The 12872-nt window shown below is 46.7% G+C and overlaps 1 protein-coding gene across 1 annotated transcript; it reads right to left on the bottom strand.

The window, feature by feature from the left end:
- Nucleotides 1-1511: 1511 nt before the first annotated feature.
- Nucleotides 1512-11343, bottom strand: dnajc11b (DnaJ (Hsp40) homolog, subfamily C, member 11b; the record flags this gene model as incomplete). Its single annotated transcript, XM_079217979.1, has 16 exons — nucleotides 1512-1537; nucleotides 1964-2093; nucleotides 2171-2313; nucleotides 2716-2773; nucleotides 2926-2991; nucleotides 4796-4955; nucleotides 5066-5182; nucleotides 7930-8015; nucleotides 8101-8290; nucleotides 8372-8445; nucleotides 8992-9114; nucleotides 9192-9320; nucleotides 9443-9544; nucleotides 9615-9688; nucleotides 9912-10041; nucleotides 11269-11343. The coding sequence occupies 16 exons, from the start codon at nucleotides 11341-11343 to the stop codon at nucleotides 1512-1514; spliced, it is 1683 nt and encodes a 560-aa protein (XP_079074105.1).
- Between the last annotated feature and the right edge of the window lie 1529 nt (nucleotides 11344-12872).

Below are 12872 nucleotides of genomic sequence, written 5' to 3' on the forward strand. Positions count from 1 at the left end.
CTGGTCCGTCTGCAATGTTCTTTACATCAAACAAGAATCTGACTCTTTAACTATTATTTATTGTGTTTTTACAGGACTGAGAACACGGATCCTCAGCCAGACAGTATATGTACATACTATGGGACGCAGCAGTCCTCCTGCTGGCCTCTAGGTGGCACTACAGCTGACGTCACAATGTACAGCACACTTTAACAAGTCAAATCCTACAGACAGAATCAGTGACATGGATGCTGTAAGAGACCAACACAAGACTTTATGGAGCTCACACTTGACATCTTTCAAACTAAATCCCAAAATGCATCCTGTTTTTATTGGTGAGCTCCGCCCACCTTGCAGGTCAGTGATTGACTCATGAGGGAAACTACATGAAGTCAACCGGATGTTCAGCTTTAATTAGGAGCTTCAGCACAACTCATAACGAGCCTCTGATATCCCTTTAATACGTTCAACACTTTGTGCAAAATATTACCTTTTTAATTTAATACTCTTATGTATTCTACAGAAGCATTCCTTTAAATGCATTTGATATTTCCCCAGAGGATATTATATTTCCTCATGTTGACCTAAAGAAAAGAGCTACAGATCAGTGATTATCACCTAAAAGACGGTTATCTTATACATTTCCATGTACAGGAAGTGACATGGCTTTAGCAGATTATTCCTTATTCATATTTTCTTCAAGGGACAGGACATGAAATAAAGAACACATGGCACCGATCTGGTCAAACATAGAATGTGTTGTTTGGCTGGAGTCGTCTTCAGGCGAGTTATCGTCTGGCACAGTGACATAAACCCTTCATCTGTTCATTATTACATATCCATCCAGTAGTCACTGTTGTCAGGGGACAGATGTGAAGAATAAACTGTAACCTTCACTTATTAAAACATGATTGTCAAACTCAGTTTAGGGTTCGACAATCACACTCTGTAAGTGGATATCCTGCCTTTAAAGTGCAGTCCAGCCTGAATGAATGAGACGTGTATGAACACGGCTCCTGGGTCGGATCACGCTTCTTGGTCACTTCCCTCCAGTCTCCTCCAAATCCTCACCGGTATAAGTTCATAGCAGCAGAGACGTCCTGATGTCTCCGGCTCACTGGTCCTGCATAGTGTGACTCAACATCTGCACCAGTTATTCACATGAGCGTTACCTTGTTAGTCAAACCTAGCAGGGCGATACTTACAGTACAAAGACGACACCGACGTGGGAGAAGATTACAGCTCGACACAAATAAATACATGTGCACGTTTAGCTCCTGGACAGGAAAGCTCTCCGTGGCCTTCAGTCCTCTGCATGAAGAAACTGTTCATGCAGCAGATGTTTGAGTTGTCAGGTTAACACAGAGGAAACGCCTGGACTGCATTCTGCTGAGGATAGTGGACACAGACTCTAACATGACGAGGAGAGAGGGAGGACTCGTGGGGAAGAGACTCCACCTTCTTGCTGCTTCTTTTGACAAAGTCTGCTTCATCGGGATCTGACCCTCTGATGCTCCAACGGTGGAGGACTCCTAGGACTCGGCCTCAATTCTGTGAGCTGGACAGACAAAATACAGAAATACGTGAACATCAGGGTTCATCCACATCCTGACCAATGATCCATGACTTTAAACCAAATGTCCGTTACAAGCATTTAGTGAAGTCTGGGTGTAAACAGTAAAAAGTGAGTAAATGTAGTATTTAAACTAACAATGAGAACACAAAGCATACAGTAAACCTTAAATGACTCAAATGAATGAGACAATAGTTTGATTAAAAGAATAATCATTTATATAGATGCCTGTATGTATGCCTGCTTATATTTTGAGTCTTTCTTTTAAAAGCATATTCATTATTTCAAACTCAGCGTAAATGAACACATGAATATAACACATTTACATGACTTTTCCAGTTTTTCCATGACCGTTAGAACCCCGTGCAGCCGTGTGCAGGTGCATTCTGGGTAAAGTGGCCGCATACTCACACTGCTTGGGTATCCGTAGCGACTCGGTGTCGGCACAGATGACTTGGTGCAGCACTCCTCTGAACTGGTACAGCATCTTGAGGCTCTTCTCCTCTCCCACACAGGGGTCGTAGAAGCCCGGCAGCCCGGCCTGCAGCCAGGAGAGCCACGCACACGCATGAGCACAGACGTGTGACAGTCAACACACACACACAGACAGACACGCACCTTGGAGGCCTCGGTGAGGATGAGCTTGGAGTCCTTCACCAGGCACTGCAGCGGCACCGTGACGTCGATGACCTTGGCCTTCTCCTGCTTGCTGCTGCTGTCGGACACCAGCGTGCCGTACCAGGCGTTCAGGATGATCAGACCTGCAGAGTCAGCGGGTCCTGCTGTCATGCCACTTCAGGGGTTTACATGCATATGATGCCCAGTGTAAGACAGACTGGAGTCATGGGGAACAGTCCTGCTGGACGTCATTATGACTGTCTGCCTGTGTCGTGAACACATCTCATGAACATCGCTATACAAAGAGAACAGGACATCACCAGCACTAAAGTCTTGATTCACGAGCTTAACCTGTGTAAACATGCGACATGGAGATGGGCTGCATCATCATGACATCATCATGACATCATCATCATGACATCATCATCATGACTTACCTCACAGCAGCAGGCGATGGATGTCACACGGTTCACACTAAAAGAAAGGTTCTCATTTCCCCCCAGGTGTGTGTGTGTGTGTGTGTGTGTGTGTGTGTGTGTGCTCACCCATCTTGGATTCTTCTCCTTCTATGACTCTCCTCACAGACTCCTGCATCAGCAGAACCTGCAGAGCCAAGAGAACAAAATATAATACGATGGAAAGATATTCAGACAAGATGAGCGAGAGCTGGAAACAATAATCAATGAACACACACACACACACACACACACACACACACACACACACACACACACACACACACACACAGTACTCACAGCAGACTCAGCCTCGTGCTTCTTCTTGGCGATGTCTGTGGCCGAGCTCTTCCTCTGCAGCTCCAGCTCTCTGAGGAGCACAAAGCAGACGTCTCACTGTGGAGGCTCTACGATGCTCTATTAGGCTCTACGATGCTCTATTAGGCTATATGAGGCTCTACGATGCTCTATTAGGCTATACGATGCTCTATTAGGCTATATGAGGCTCTACGATGCTCTATTAGGCTATACGATGCTCTATTAGGCTATATGAGGCTCTGCGATGCTCTATTAGGCTATACGATGCTCTATTAGGCTATATGAGGCTATATGAGGCTCTACGATGTTTTATGAGGCTCTACGATGCTCTATTAGGCTATATGAGGCTCTACGATGTTTTATGAGGCTCTACGATGCTCTATTAGGCTATATGAGGCTCTACGATGCTCTATTAGGCTATATGAGGCTCTACGATGCTCTATTAGGCTCTACGATGCTCTATTAGGCTATATGAGGCTCTACGATGCTCTATTAGGCTATACAGTGCTCTATTAGGCTATATGAGGCTCTACGATGCTCTATTAGGCTATATGAGGCTCTACGATGCTCTATTAGGCTATACGATGCTCTATTAGGCTATATGAGGCTCTACGATGCTCTATTAGGCTATACAATGCTCTATTAGGCTATATGAGGCTATATGAGGCTCTACGATGTTTTATGAGGCTCTACGATGCTCTATTAGGCTATATGAGGCTCTACGATGTTTTATGAGGCTCTACGATGCTCTATTAGGCTATATGAAGCTCTACGATGCTCTATTAGGCTATATGAGGCTCTACGATGCTCTATTAGGCTATACAATGCTCTATTAGGCTATATGAGGCTATATGAGGCTCTACGATGTTTTATGAGGCTCTACGATGCTCTATTAGGCTATATGAGGCTCTACGATGTTTTATGAGGCTCTACGATGCTCTATTAGGCTATATGAAGCTCTACGATGCTCTATTAGGCTATATGAGGCTCTATGACACTATGAGGCTCTGTGAGGCTCATATAACCTCATTGTAGAGGCTCAAACCTTAACCTATTTAAATAATCGAGCTACTAGGGGGGCGAACGGGACAACAAGTTTGGACGCGTGTTCTGCCACAAACAATTCCATTGTCCATTCCAGCACTGTCTCTTTTCCCTACGTTTAATCCGTGACACCATGGCATGAAGTCATCTTACATGAGTCACACCACAAGCTTCCACGAGACAGCATACAACACCTGATCTTGGCTGAAAGGCACGAGAAGCTGTCTCGACCATGGTCGAAAACTATTTCGCTTCCCACACACACACCTGTTCCCATCACCTGGCACTCACCTATATGCTCTTTTTACTGGATGTGCCACCCTGTGTCCAAATAAAGGAACTACATGTCCCCACAACCACCCAGTGATTCCCTCAAACAATAAACCGCATTCTGGCTCCAACACTCATAGAACCTCATCTAACCTCATCTAACCTCATAAAACCTCATATAACCTCATAGAGTTTCGTAGAGCATCATATAACCTCATAGAGCCACATAGAACATCATATAACCTCATAGAGTTTCGTAGAGCATCATATAACCTCATAGAGCCACATAGAACATCATATAACCTCATAGAGCCTCGTAGAGCATCATATAACCTCATAGAGCCTCGTAGAGCATCATATAACCTCATAGAGCCACATAGAACATCATATAACCTCATAGAGCCACATAGAGCATCATATAACCTCATAGAGCCTCGTAGAGCATCATATAACCTCATAGAGCCTCGTAGAGCATCATTTATATGAGGCTCTATGATGAAAGTGACTCCCATGGTCTAAATGGCTAAACGAGGTGTACTGACTGCTCCTTCTGTGCTCGTGTGAACGGGACGATGACCAGTCGGTGGACGATCATGTAGAGCAGCAGCGGTCCCACGGTGGCGTAGAAGACGGCGCTGGGCAGCAGCTGATCCGTGAGGTGGACCGGGAACAGGTACGTCTGACTGGCACGCGCCAACCTACACACACACACACACACACACACACACACACACACACACACACACACACGTTGGATAACGATGGGAGCCCAGCAGAGAATGAGGTCATATCTTGGGTTGACCCGTACTTGATCTTGAGGGTGACTCCCTGCGGGACCCCGATGCTGACGGTGGCTGACAGGACGCTGTGCCGGCTGATCTTCCTCTCTGCTCCGTATTCCACAACGGTGCCGAACCAGCCGGTCCTGCAGGAGAACAGACGAGAGTCAAGCTACTGAAGAACAGACGAGAGAGTCAAGCTACTGAAGAACAGACGAGTCAAGCTACTGAAGAACAGACGAGAGAGTCAAGCTACTGAAGAACAGACGAGTCAAGCTACTGAAGAACAGACGAGAGAGTCAAGCTACTGAAGAACAGACGAGTCAAGCTACTGAAGAACAGACGAGAGAGTCAAGCTACTGAAGAACAGACGAGAGAGTCAAGCTACTGAAGAACAGACGAGTCAAGCTACTGAAGAACAGACGAGTCAAGCTACTGAAGAACAGACGAGAGAGTCAAGCTACTGAAGAACAGACGAGAGAGTCAAGCTACTGAAGAACAGACGAGTCAAGCTACTGAAGAACAGACGAGTCAAGCTACTGAAGAACAGACAAGAGAGTCAAGCTACTGAAGAACAGACGAGTCAAGCTACTGAAGAACAGACGAGAGAGTCAAGCTACTGAAGAACAGACGAGTCAAGCTACTGAAGAACAGACGAGAGTCAAGCTACTGAAGAACAGACGAGAGAGTCAAGCTACTGAAGAACAGACGAGAGAGTCAAGCTACTGAAGAACAGACGAGAGAGTCAAGCTACTGAAGAACAGACAAGAGAGTCAAGCTACTGAAGAACAGACGAGAGAGTCAAGCTACTGAAGAACAGACGAGAGAGTCAAGCTACTGAAGAACAGACAAGAGAGTCAAGCTACTGAAGAACAGACAAGAGAGTCAAGCTACTGAAGAACAGACGAGTCAAGCTACTGAAGAACAGACGAGAGAGTCAAGCTACTGAAGAACAGACGAGAGTCAAGCTACTGAAGAACAGACGAGTCAAACTACTGAAGAACAGACAAGAGAGTCAAGCTACTGAAGAACAGACGAGAGTCAAGCTACTGAAGAACAGACGAGTCAAACTACTGAAGAACAGACAAGAGAGTCAAGCTACTGAAGAACAGACGAGAGTCAAGCTACTGAAGAACAGACGAGTCAAACTACTGAAGAACAGACAAGAGAGTCAAGCTACTGAAGAACAGACGAGAGTCAAGCTACTGAAGAACAGACGAGTCAAACTACTGAAGAACAGACAAGAGAGTCAAGCTACTGAAGAACAGACGAGAGTCAAGCTACTGAAGAACAGACAAGAGAGTCAAGCTACTGAAGAACAGACGAGTCAAACTACTGAAGAACAGACGAGTCAAACTACTGAAGAACAGACAAGAGAGTCAAGCTACTGAAGAACAGACGAGTCAAGCTACTGAAGAACAGACGAGTCAAACTACTGAAGAACAGACAAGAGAGTCAAGCTACTGAAGAACAGACGAGAGTCAAGCTACTGAAGAACAGACGAGTCAAACTACTGAAGAACAGACGAGTCAAGCTACTGAAGAACAGACGAGAGAGTCAAGCTACTGAAGAACAGACGAGAGAGTCAAGCTACTGAAGAACAGACGAGTCAAGCTACTGAAGAACAGACGAGAGAGTCAAGCTACTGAAGAACAGACGAGAGTCAAGCTACTGAAGAACAGACGAGTCAAGCTACTGAAGAACAGACGAGTCAAGCTACTGAAGAACAGACGAGAGAGTCAAGCTACTGAAGAACAGACGAGTCAAGCTACTGAAGAACAGACGAGTCAAGCTACTGAAGAACAGACGAGAGAGTCAAGCTACTGAAGAACAGACGAGTCAAGCTACTGAAGAACAGACGAGAGAGTCAAGCTACTGAAGAACAGACGAGAGAGTCAAGCTACTGAAGAACAGACGAGAGAGTCAAGCTACTGAAGAACAGACGAGTCAAGCTACTGAAGAACAGACGAGTCAAGCTACTGAAGAACAGACAAGAGAGTCAAGCTACTGAAGAACAGACAAGAGAGTCAAGCTACTGAAGAACAGACAAGAGAGTCAAGCTACTGAAGAACAGACAAGAGAGTCAAGCTACTGAAGAACAGACGAGTCAAACTACTGAAGAACAGACGAGAGTCAAGCTACTGAAGAACAGACAAGAGAGTCAAGCTACTGAAGAACAGACGAGAGTCAAGCTACTGAAGAACAGACGAGAGTCAAGCTACTGAAGAACAGACGAGAGAGTCAAGCTACTGAAGAACAGACGAGTCAAGCTACTGAAGAACAGACGAGAGAGTCAAGCTACTGAAGAACAGACGAGTCAAGCTACTGAAGAACAGACGAGTCAAGCTACTGAAGAACAGACGAGAGAGTCAAGCTACTGAAGAACAGACGAGAGAGTCTTCCTTTTGGTTTTCATCTCCTGCAGATCTCTTAATGCTGCATATGACCTGTTATCCTCTTCTTTTTTCATAACTCTGGAAAGCTTTTCTGTCTTGAATATTTCCTCTATAAATAACTTTAAAGCGCAATACAAATAGAATGCATTATCATTATTTACTTGAGTAAGTTCAGGTCCCTCTAGCATTTGAAGTGCAGTCCTGTTAATGAAACGGTTCATGAAGGTTGTTTGATACGTTCTCACGACTCGGGTTTTAAAAGAAACTGCTTGCTTGTAATGCTGAAATAATTTTTCACACTATCAAGAGAAGCTTGTTATACAATCATCATCTCACAATGAAAAGAAAATGTAATTAAAAAACACTTTCAGCGTCACCTTCCAGTCACTTAAAGAATCATGTAATACAAGGTTAATGCTGGTTAGGTTGCTCTGATAATGAAGTTACTATGTTCATTAGAATATTATTGCTTTGCATATCTTTGCACACAGACGTACTTCACAGAGCCTTTCACTTTGGTCTGGTCCTCGTCCTGGAACTTGTACTGGTAGCTCATCATCAGGTAGGAATGAGCCACACCCAGCTGCAGGAGGAGAGGAGTGTAATCATAGCAAACAGCACAAAGCGCATCACTGTGTTGTTCTGTCTCCAGTGTGGAGCGTCTGTACCTGCAGAGCGAGAGTAAAATGGCTGCTCTTGGTGTCCCGCACCAGGCTGCTGGTCATGGCGCTGTTGGGCCCCCAGCGCCACTGCAGGTAGCCCATGGTGTTCTGGTCCAGGTGGCGGGCCGTCATCAGAGAGCAGCTCGGCCGCAGACCTCGAGGAGAGAACTGCAACCCGCACTGGGCCGTCAGGAAACTGCACAGATAAGAGAGGACATGAGAGACAGAGAGCAGAGGTCACAGGTGACACAGCTGATAGCAAAGAGAGAGGCCTTACCACCGGGGGGTGAGGTTACGAAACACCTTTAACCCAACCAGAGGTCCCAGTACGTCTCCTGCACCCAACTCCACCTGCAGAGACACACCTGACTGTGTAACGGAGTAATGGAACAGTGCGTTTAGGGCATGGAAGAAGTCGACTGGAAACATGATTTTTCCAGCATTTATTTGCTGCTGCAGAAGACAATAAAATACACACATTGCCTTCTGGTCTCTCTGTCGCTGCACATCAGCTTCCCTCAGGAATATAGAACTATTGTGACTACGGAAGCCTAGGAGGCGCAGAAGAGATGAAACGCAATTTCCGCAGGAAACAGATTTTTAGAAATAATTACATAAAATCACACAAACACTCAACATGATCGTTGAATAATAAACAAAAATAAAATATAATACGTTGAAAATAAGCAAAAACAAAGTGTATTTCTAACTCCGTTGCATGCATGCGGCCAAAATTACAAAAAACATCTGTATTATGCTAACATTTAACACATGCACTCTGTAGTGTGTGCGTGTGTGTGTGCGTGTGTGTGTGTGTGTGTGTGTGTGTGTGTGTGTGTGTGTGCGTGTGCGTGTGTGCGTGTGCGTGTGCGTGTGTGCGTGTGCGTGTGTGTGTACCTCTCCCCAGCCCTTGGCTGACGTGACCCTGCGGACGGTCATGCTGATGTTTCCTCCTCCGTTCCCGTTGTGCGTGGACAGCGAGCCGGACAGCACCGCGGTGTCGGCGCTGGTGAGAGGAGCCTGAGGAGGACAGAAGCCACGGCATGAAGCAGAGGTCAGACAGCGGCCGGCTGAGCTACGCGTGCGTCTTCTTCTACCTCTATGGATTGGGAAATGTGCATCTTGTTGATTTCCACATGAGGAAATCCTCCTCCCGGCATCTCTTCAAAGTCCTCGTCGTAGCGGTCGAACAGGTCCGTGGCGTCCACGCCCACGCTGATCGTGCCCTGGAGGACGAGGAGGGAAGGGGAGAGGAAAAGGAATGAATGTGAAACCCTTCAGGCCACACGTTTCACACCATGACCCCTGACTACAGGGGCACTGCACTGGAGGTGGACAGGAGTGGAACCTTGGGGTTGGTTCTTTGTTGCAGCCTCCTCTCTTCTCTTTCTCTCTGCAGCCTCTCGTACTCCTCTCGAATCTCCGCTGGAGTTCTCCTCCTCTCCACCACCTACACAGCAGACGTGTTAATGTCATGCAGGGAGCAGCAGCACAGCTTGAGGGTCAGACACCATACAGACCTCCCAGCCTTCCACCTCCAAGCCTTTCTTCCCAAAGATGTCATAGATGGCTCTGGAGTGAGCGTCACTCAGCACTGAGGGACAGAAAACACACTGCACTTCATGGAGGTCTTTGTCGGGATGTGTGTTCTTTATTTCGTCTGTTTCCATGCCCTGCTTCATTTCACCCAGAAGAACATCACTAACAATGGTTTAACCCCTTTAAACTGTGGAGCCCATAGGGCAGACATTGCTCCTTCCTTTACTCATAACCAGTAACATACAGACTGACGTTTACACATCTGACGTCGTCCCTACCTTCGTAGGCCTGGTGCACCTGCGTGAAGAGCTGCTCCGCCTGGCTCTTGAGCTCTGGGTCTCGGTGCTTGTCCGGGTGGTAGAGCATGCACAGCCTCCGGTACGACGCCTTCAGCTCCTCCAGCGTGGCCTGGGACCGGAGAGGGGGCGACAGCTCTCGGTCATGCTCCTCGTTCACGACTCACCAAAACCCTTCTGGGGTTAATTGTTGACCGACTGTTTGGTTTGTGTTTGAAATTGATAGTCAGACAGTTCAGTTACTTTGACGATAATAAAACACACATTCAAGCAGGAGATCTCTGAGAGGATGGAACCGCAAATTCGTCTTTTTTTTCATTCGACATTATTGCAGATTCATTTTCTCTTAATCAACTAGTATCTCCACTCAAACTGCTGCATTAAAGCCTCGTGTCCTTAAGGGAAGGAAAGACATTAAACATGAAGCATGGCTCCTGTTGGGCAACGGCTCTGAGGACCAGAAGAGTCCTCAGAGTGAGAGAGCTGAGGGGTGAGGAGGGGCTCATTGGAGCACACACACACACACACACACACACACACACACACACACACACACACACACACACACTGCACACTGCACACTGCACACTGCACACACACACACTCACACACACACACTGCACACTGCACACACACACACACGCACACACACACACACTGCACACTGCACACACACACACACTCACACACACACACTGCACACACTGCACACACACACACACACACACACTGCACACACACACACACTGCACACACACTGCACACTGCACACACACACACTGCACACACACACACTGCACAGACACACACACACTGCACACACACACACTGCACACATGCACACTGCACACACACACACACTGCACACACACACACACTGCACACACACACACACACACGCACACTGCACACACACACACACACTGCACACACACGCACACTGCACACACACACACTGCACACATGCACACTGCACACACACACACGCACACTGCACACACACACTGCACACATGCACACTGCACACACACACACACATGCACACTGCACACACACTGCACACACACACACAGCACACACACACACTGCACACACACACTGCGCACACACACACCCAAACACACACACCCAAACACTCTCACTCTCTCTCTCTCTCTCTCTCTCTCTCTCTCTCTCTCTCTCTCTCTCGCTCGTGTTTGCTGCGTCCAGCCGGACTCAACCTCTGCGGGTCTGCGGGTCTGCAGTCGGTCTCCTCGGACCCGCAGACCCGCAGAGGTTGAGTTTCTCTGCGGGACTCCCGCCGCCAGTGGGCCGCTTCTCCGCGCCCTGAGAGACGTACCTCCTTCCGCACGTTGAGCAGAGAGTAGTAGTCCTGGTTGTCAAACTCAAAATCATCATCTAAGGACGCCGCCATGTTTGCGTTTGCTTTGGTCCCGCCCACCTGCTCCAGTGATCTGGAAGCTCATTGGACGGTCCCGTCCGGAGCGGAAGTCGCTCTGTCGCCCTCTGCTGGTGGCGCTCGGAAGAGATTCCAATGCCTCCATACCGGAAGTACGAGAGTGAGGAGTGTGCACACGTTCTGGACACGTAAACACGTTTATGTAACTTAAAGTGATTTTATTATGATTTTAAACAAGTTAAGAGCACAATAGCTGCTACCAGAGAAGCTCATCAACGCGTATCACGTTGATATCGTGCTTCTACTCAGACTGAATACATAAGAAGGCTTTTGAATTATGAATGCAGGACGTTTTAAAGGAGTAGGTTTTCTCTGTAGTATTTCTGGAAACCTCTTCCACCATGCTATACATCAATATGCAGATTGCCGTCTGATTCACCGTAAACACATCTATGTATCACAAACTCTGTGAACAAACGTAAAGGCCGTGTGTGTGTGTGTGTGTGTGTGTGTGTGTGTGTGTGTGCGTGTGTGTGTGTGTGTGTGTGTGTGTGTGTGTGTTTTGATTCATTATTCTTCCTTATTTTCTATTTTCTACTAATTATTAGTATTTCCTCTAATGTTTTCCTCTACGTTGTCTGTTTGCTCTACTTTCCTGTCACTTTCTTCCTTACTATTGTAAACAGATCAACACTATCTGTTTTTTTCATTTATTTTTTACTATATTTGTTTTATTGTGTTTTTTCCTCCTCCATCTTTTAATGTGTTTTCAAAGTGTACAATACTTTTGTCTGTGAAATGTGCTTTATGAATGCAATTATTATTATTATTATTATTATTATTATTATTATTATTATTATTGTTATTATTATTATTATTATTAACACACACACACACACACACACACACACACACACACACACACACAAATATCAATTATTGTTCGCTGATCCCTGTACGTCATATTGTGCATATTCTCCAATAAAGTATATTTAAAAAAAAAAGAATAAATAGGTCGATAGGTCACAACGATGTCCCGCTAGTTCATTCTCTAGCGTCCGCGTCCTCTGTGTGTCCAGCGGCTCAGAGGCAGCAGGAGAGGAGCTGTCCGTTCAGCACCACGAGCTTCAGCACCACGAGCTTCAGCACCACGAGGAGGGACAGCTCCTCCACAGCTCCTCTACAGCTCCTCTACAGCTCCTCTACAGCTTCTACAGCTCCTCTACAGCTCCTCTACAGCTCCTCTACAGCTCCTCTACAGCTCCTCTACAGCTTCTACAGCTCCTCTACAGCTCCTCTACAGCTTCTACAGCTCCTCTACAGCTCCTCTACAGCTCCTGGACATCCAGAGGTTCTTCATGTGGAGACACGAACACGACCCCACTGTGTCAACAGTCCACTGCACGCGCGCGTGGAGACATGCACGCGCGCGTTGGCATGGCGTGCATGTGATGTGTGGCTGCGTGCGTGACTACGCTGTGTGCGTGTTTATCTGTCTGTATCTCTCTTTGAGGTTAAAACAGACCGTTGCAAACACACACACA

This window comes from Taurulus bubalis (assembly GCF_910589615.1).
Source record: "Taurulus bubalis genome assembly, chromosome: 5".
In the NCBI taxonomy this organism is placed as follows: domain Eukaryota; kingdom Metazoa; phylum Chordata; class Actinopteri; order Perciformes; family Cottidae; genus Taurulus; species Taurulus bubalis.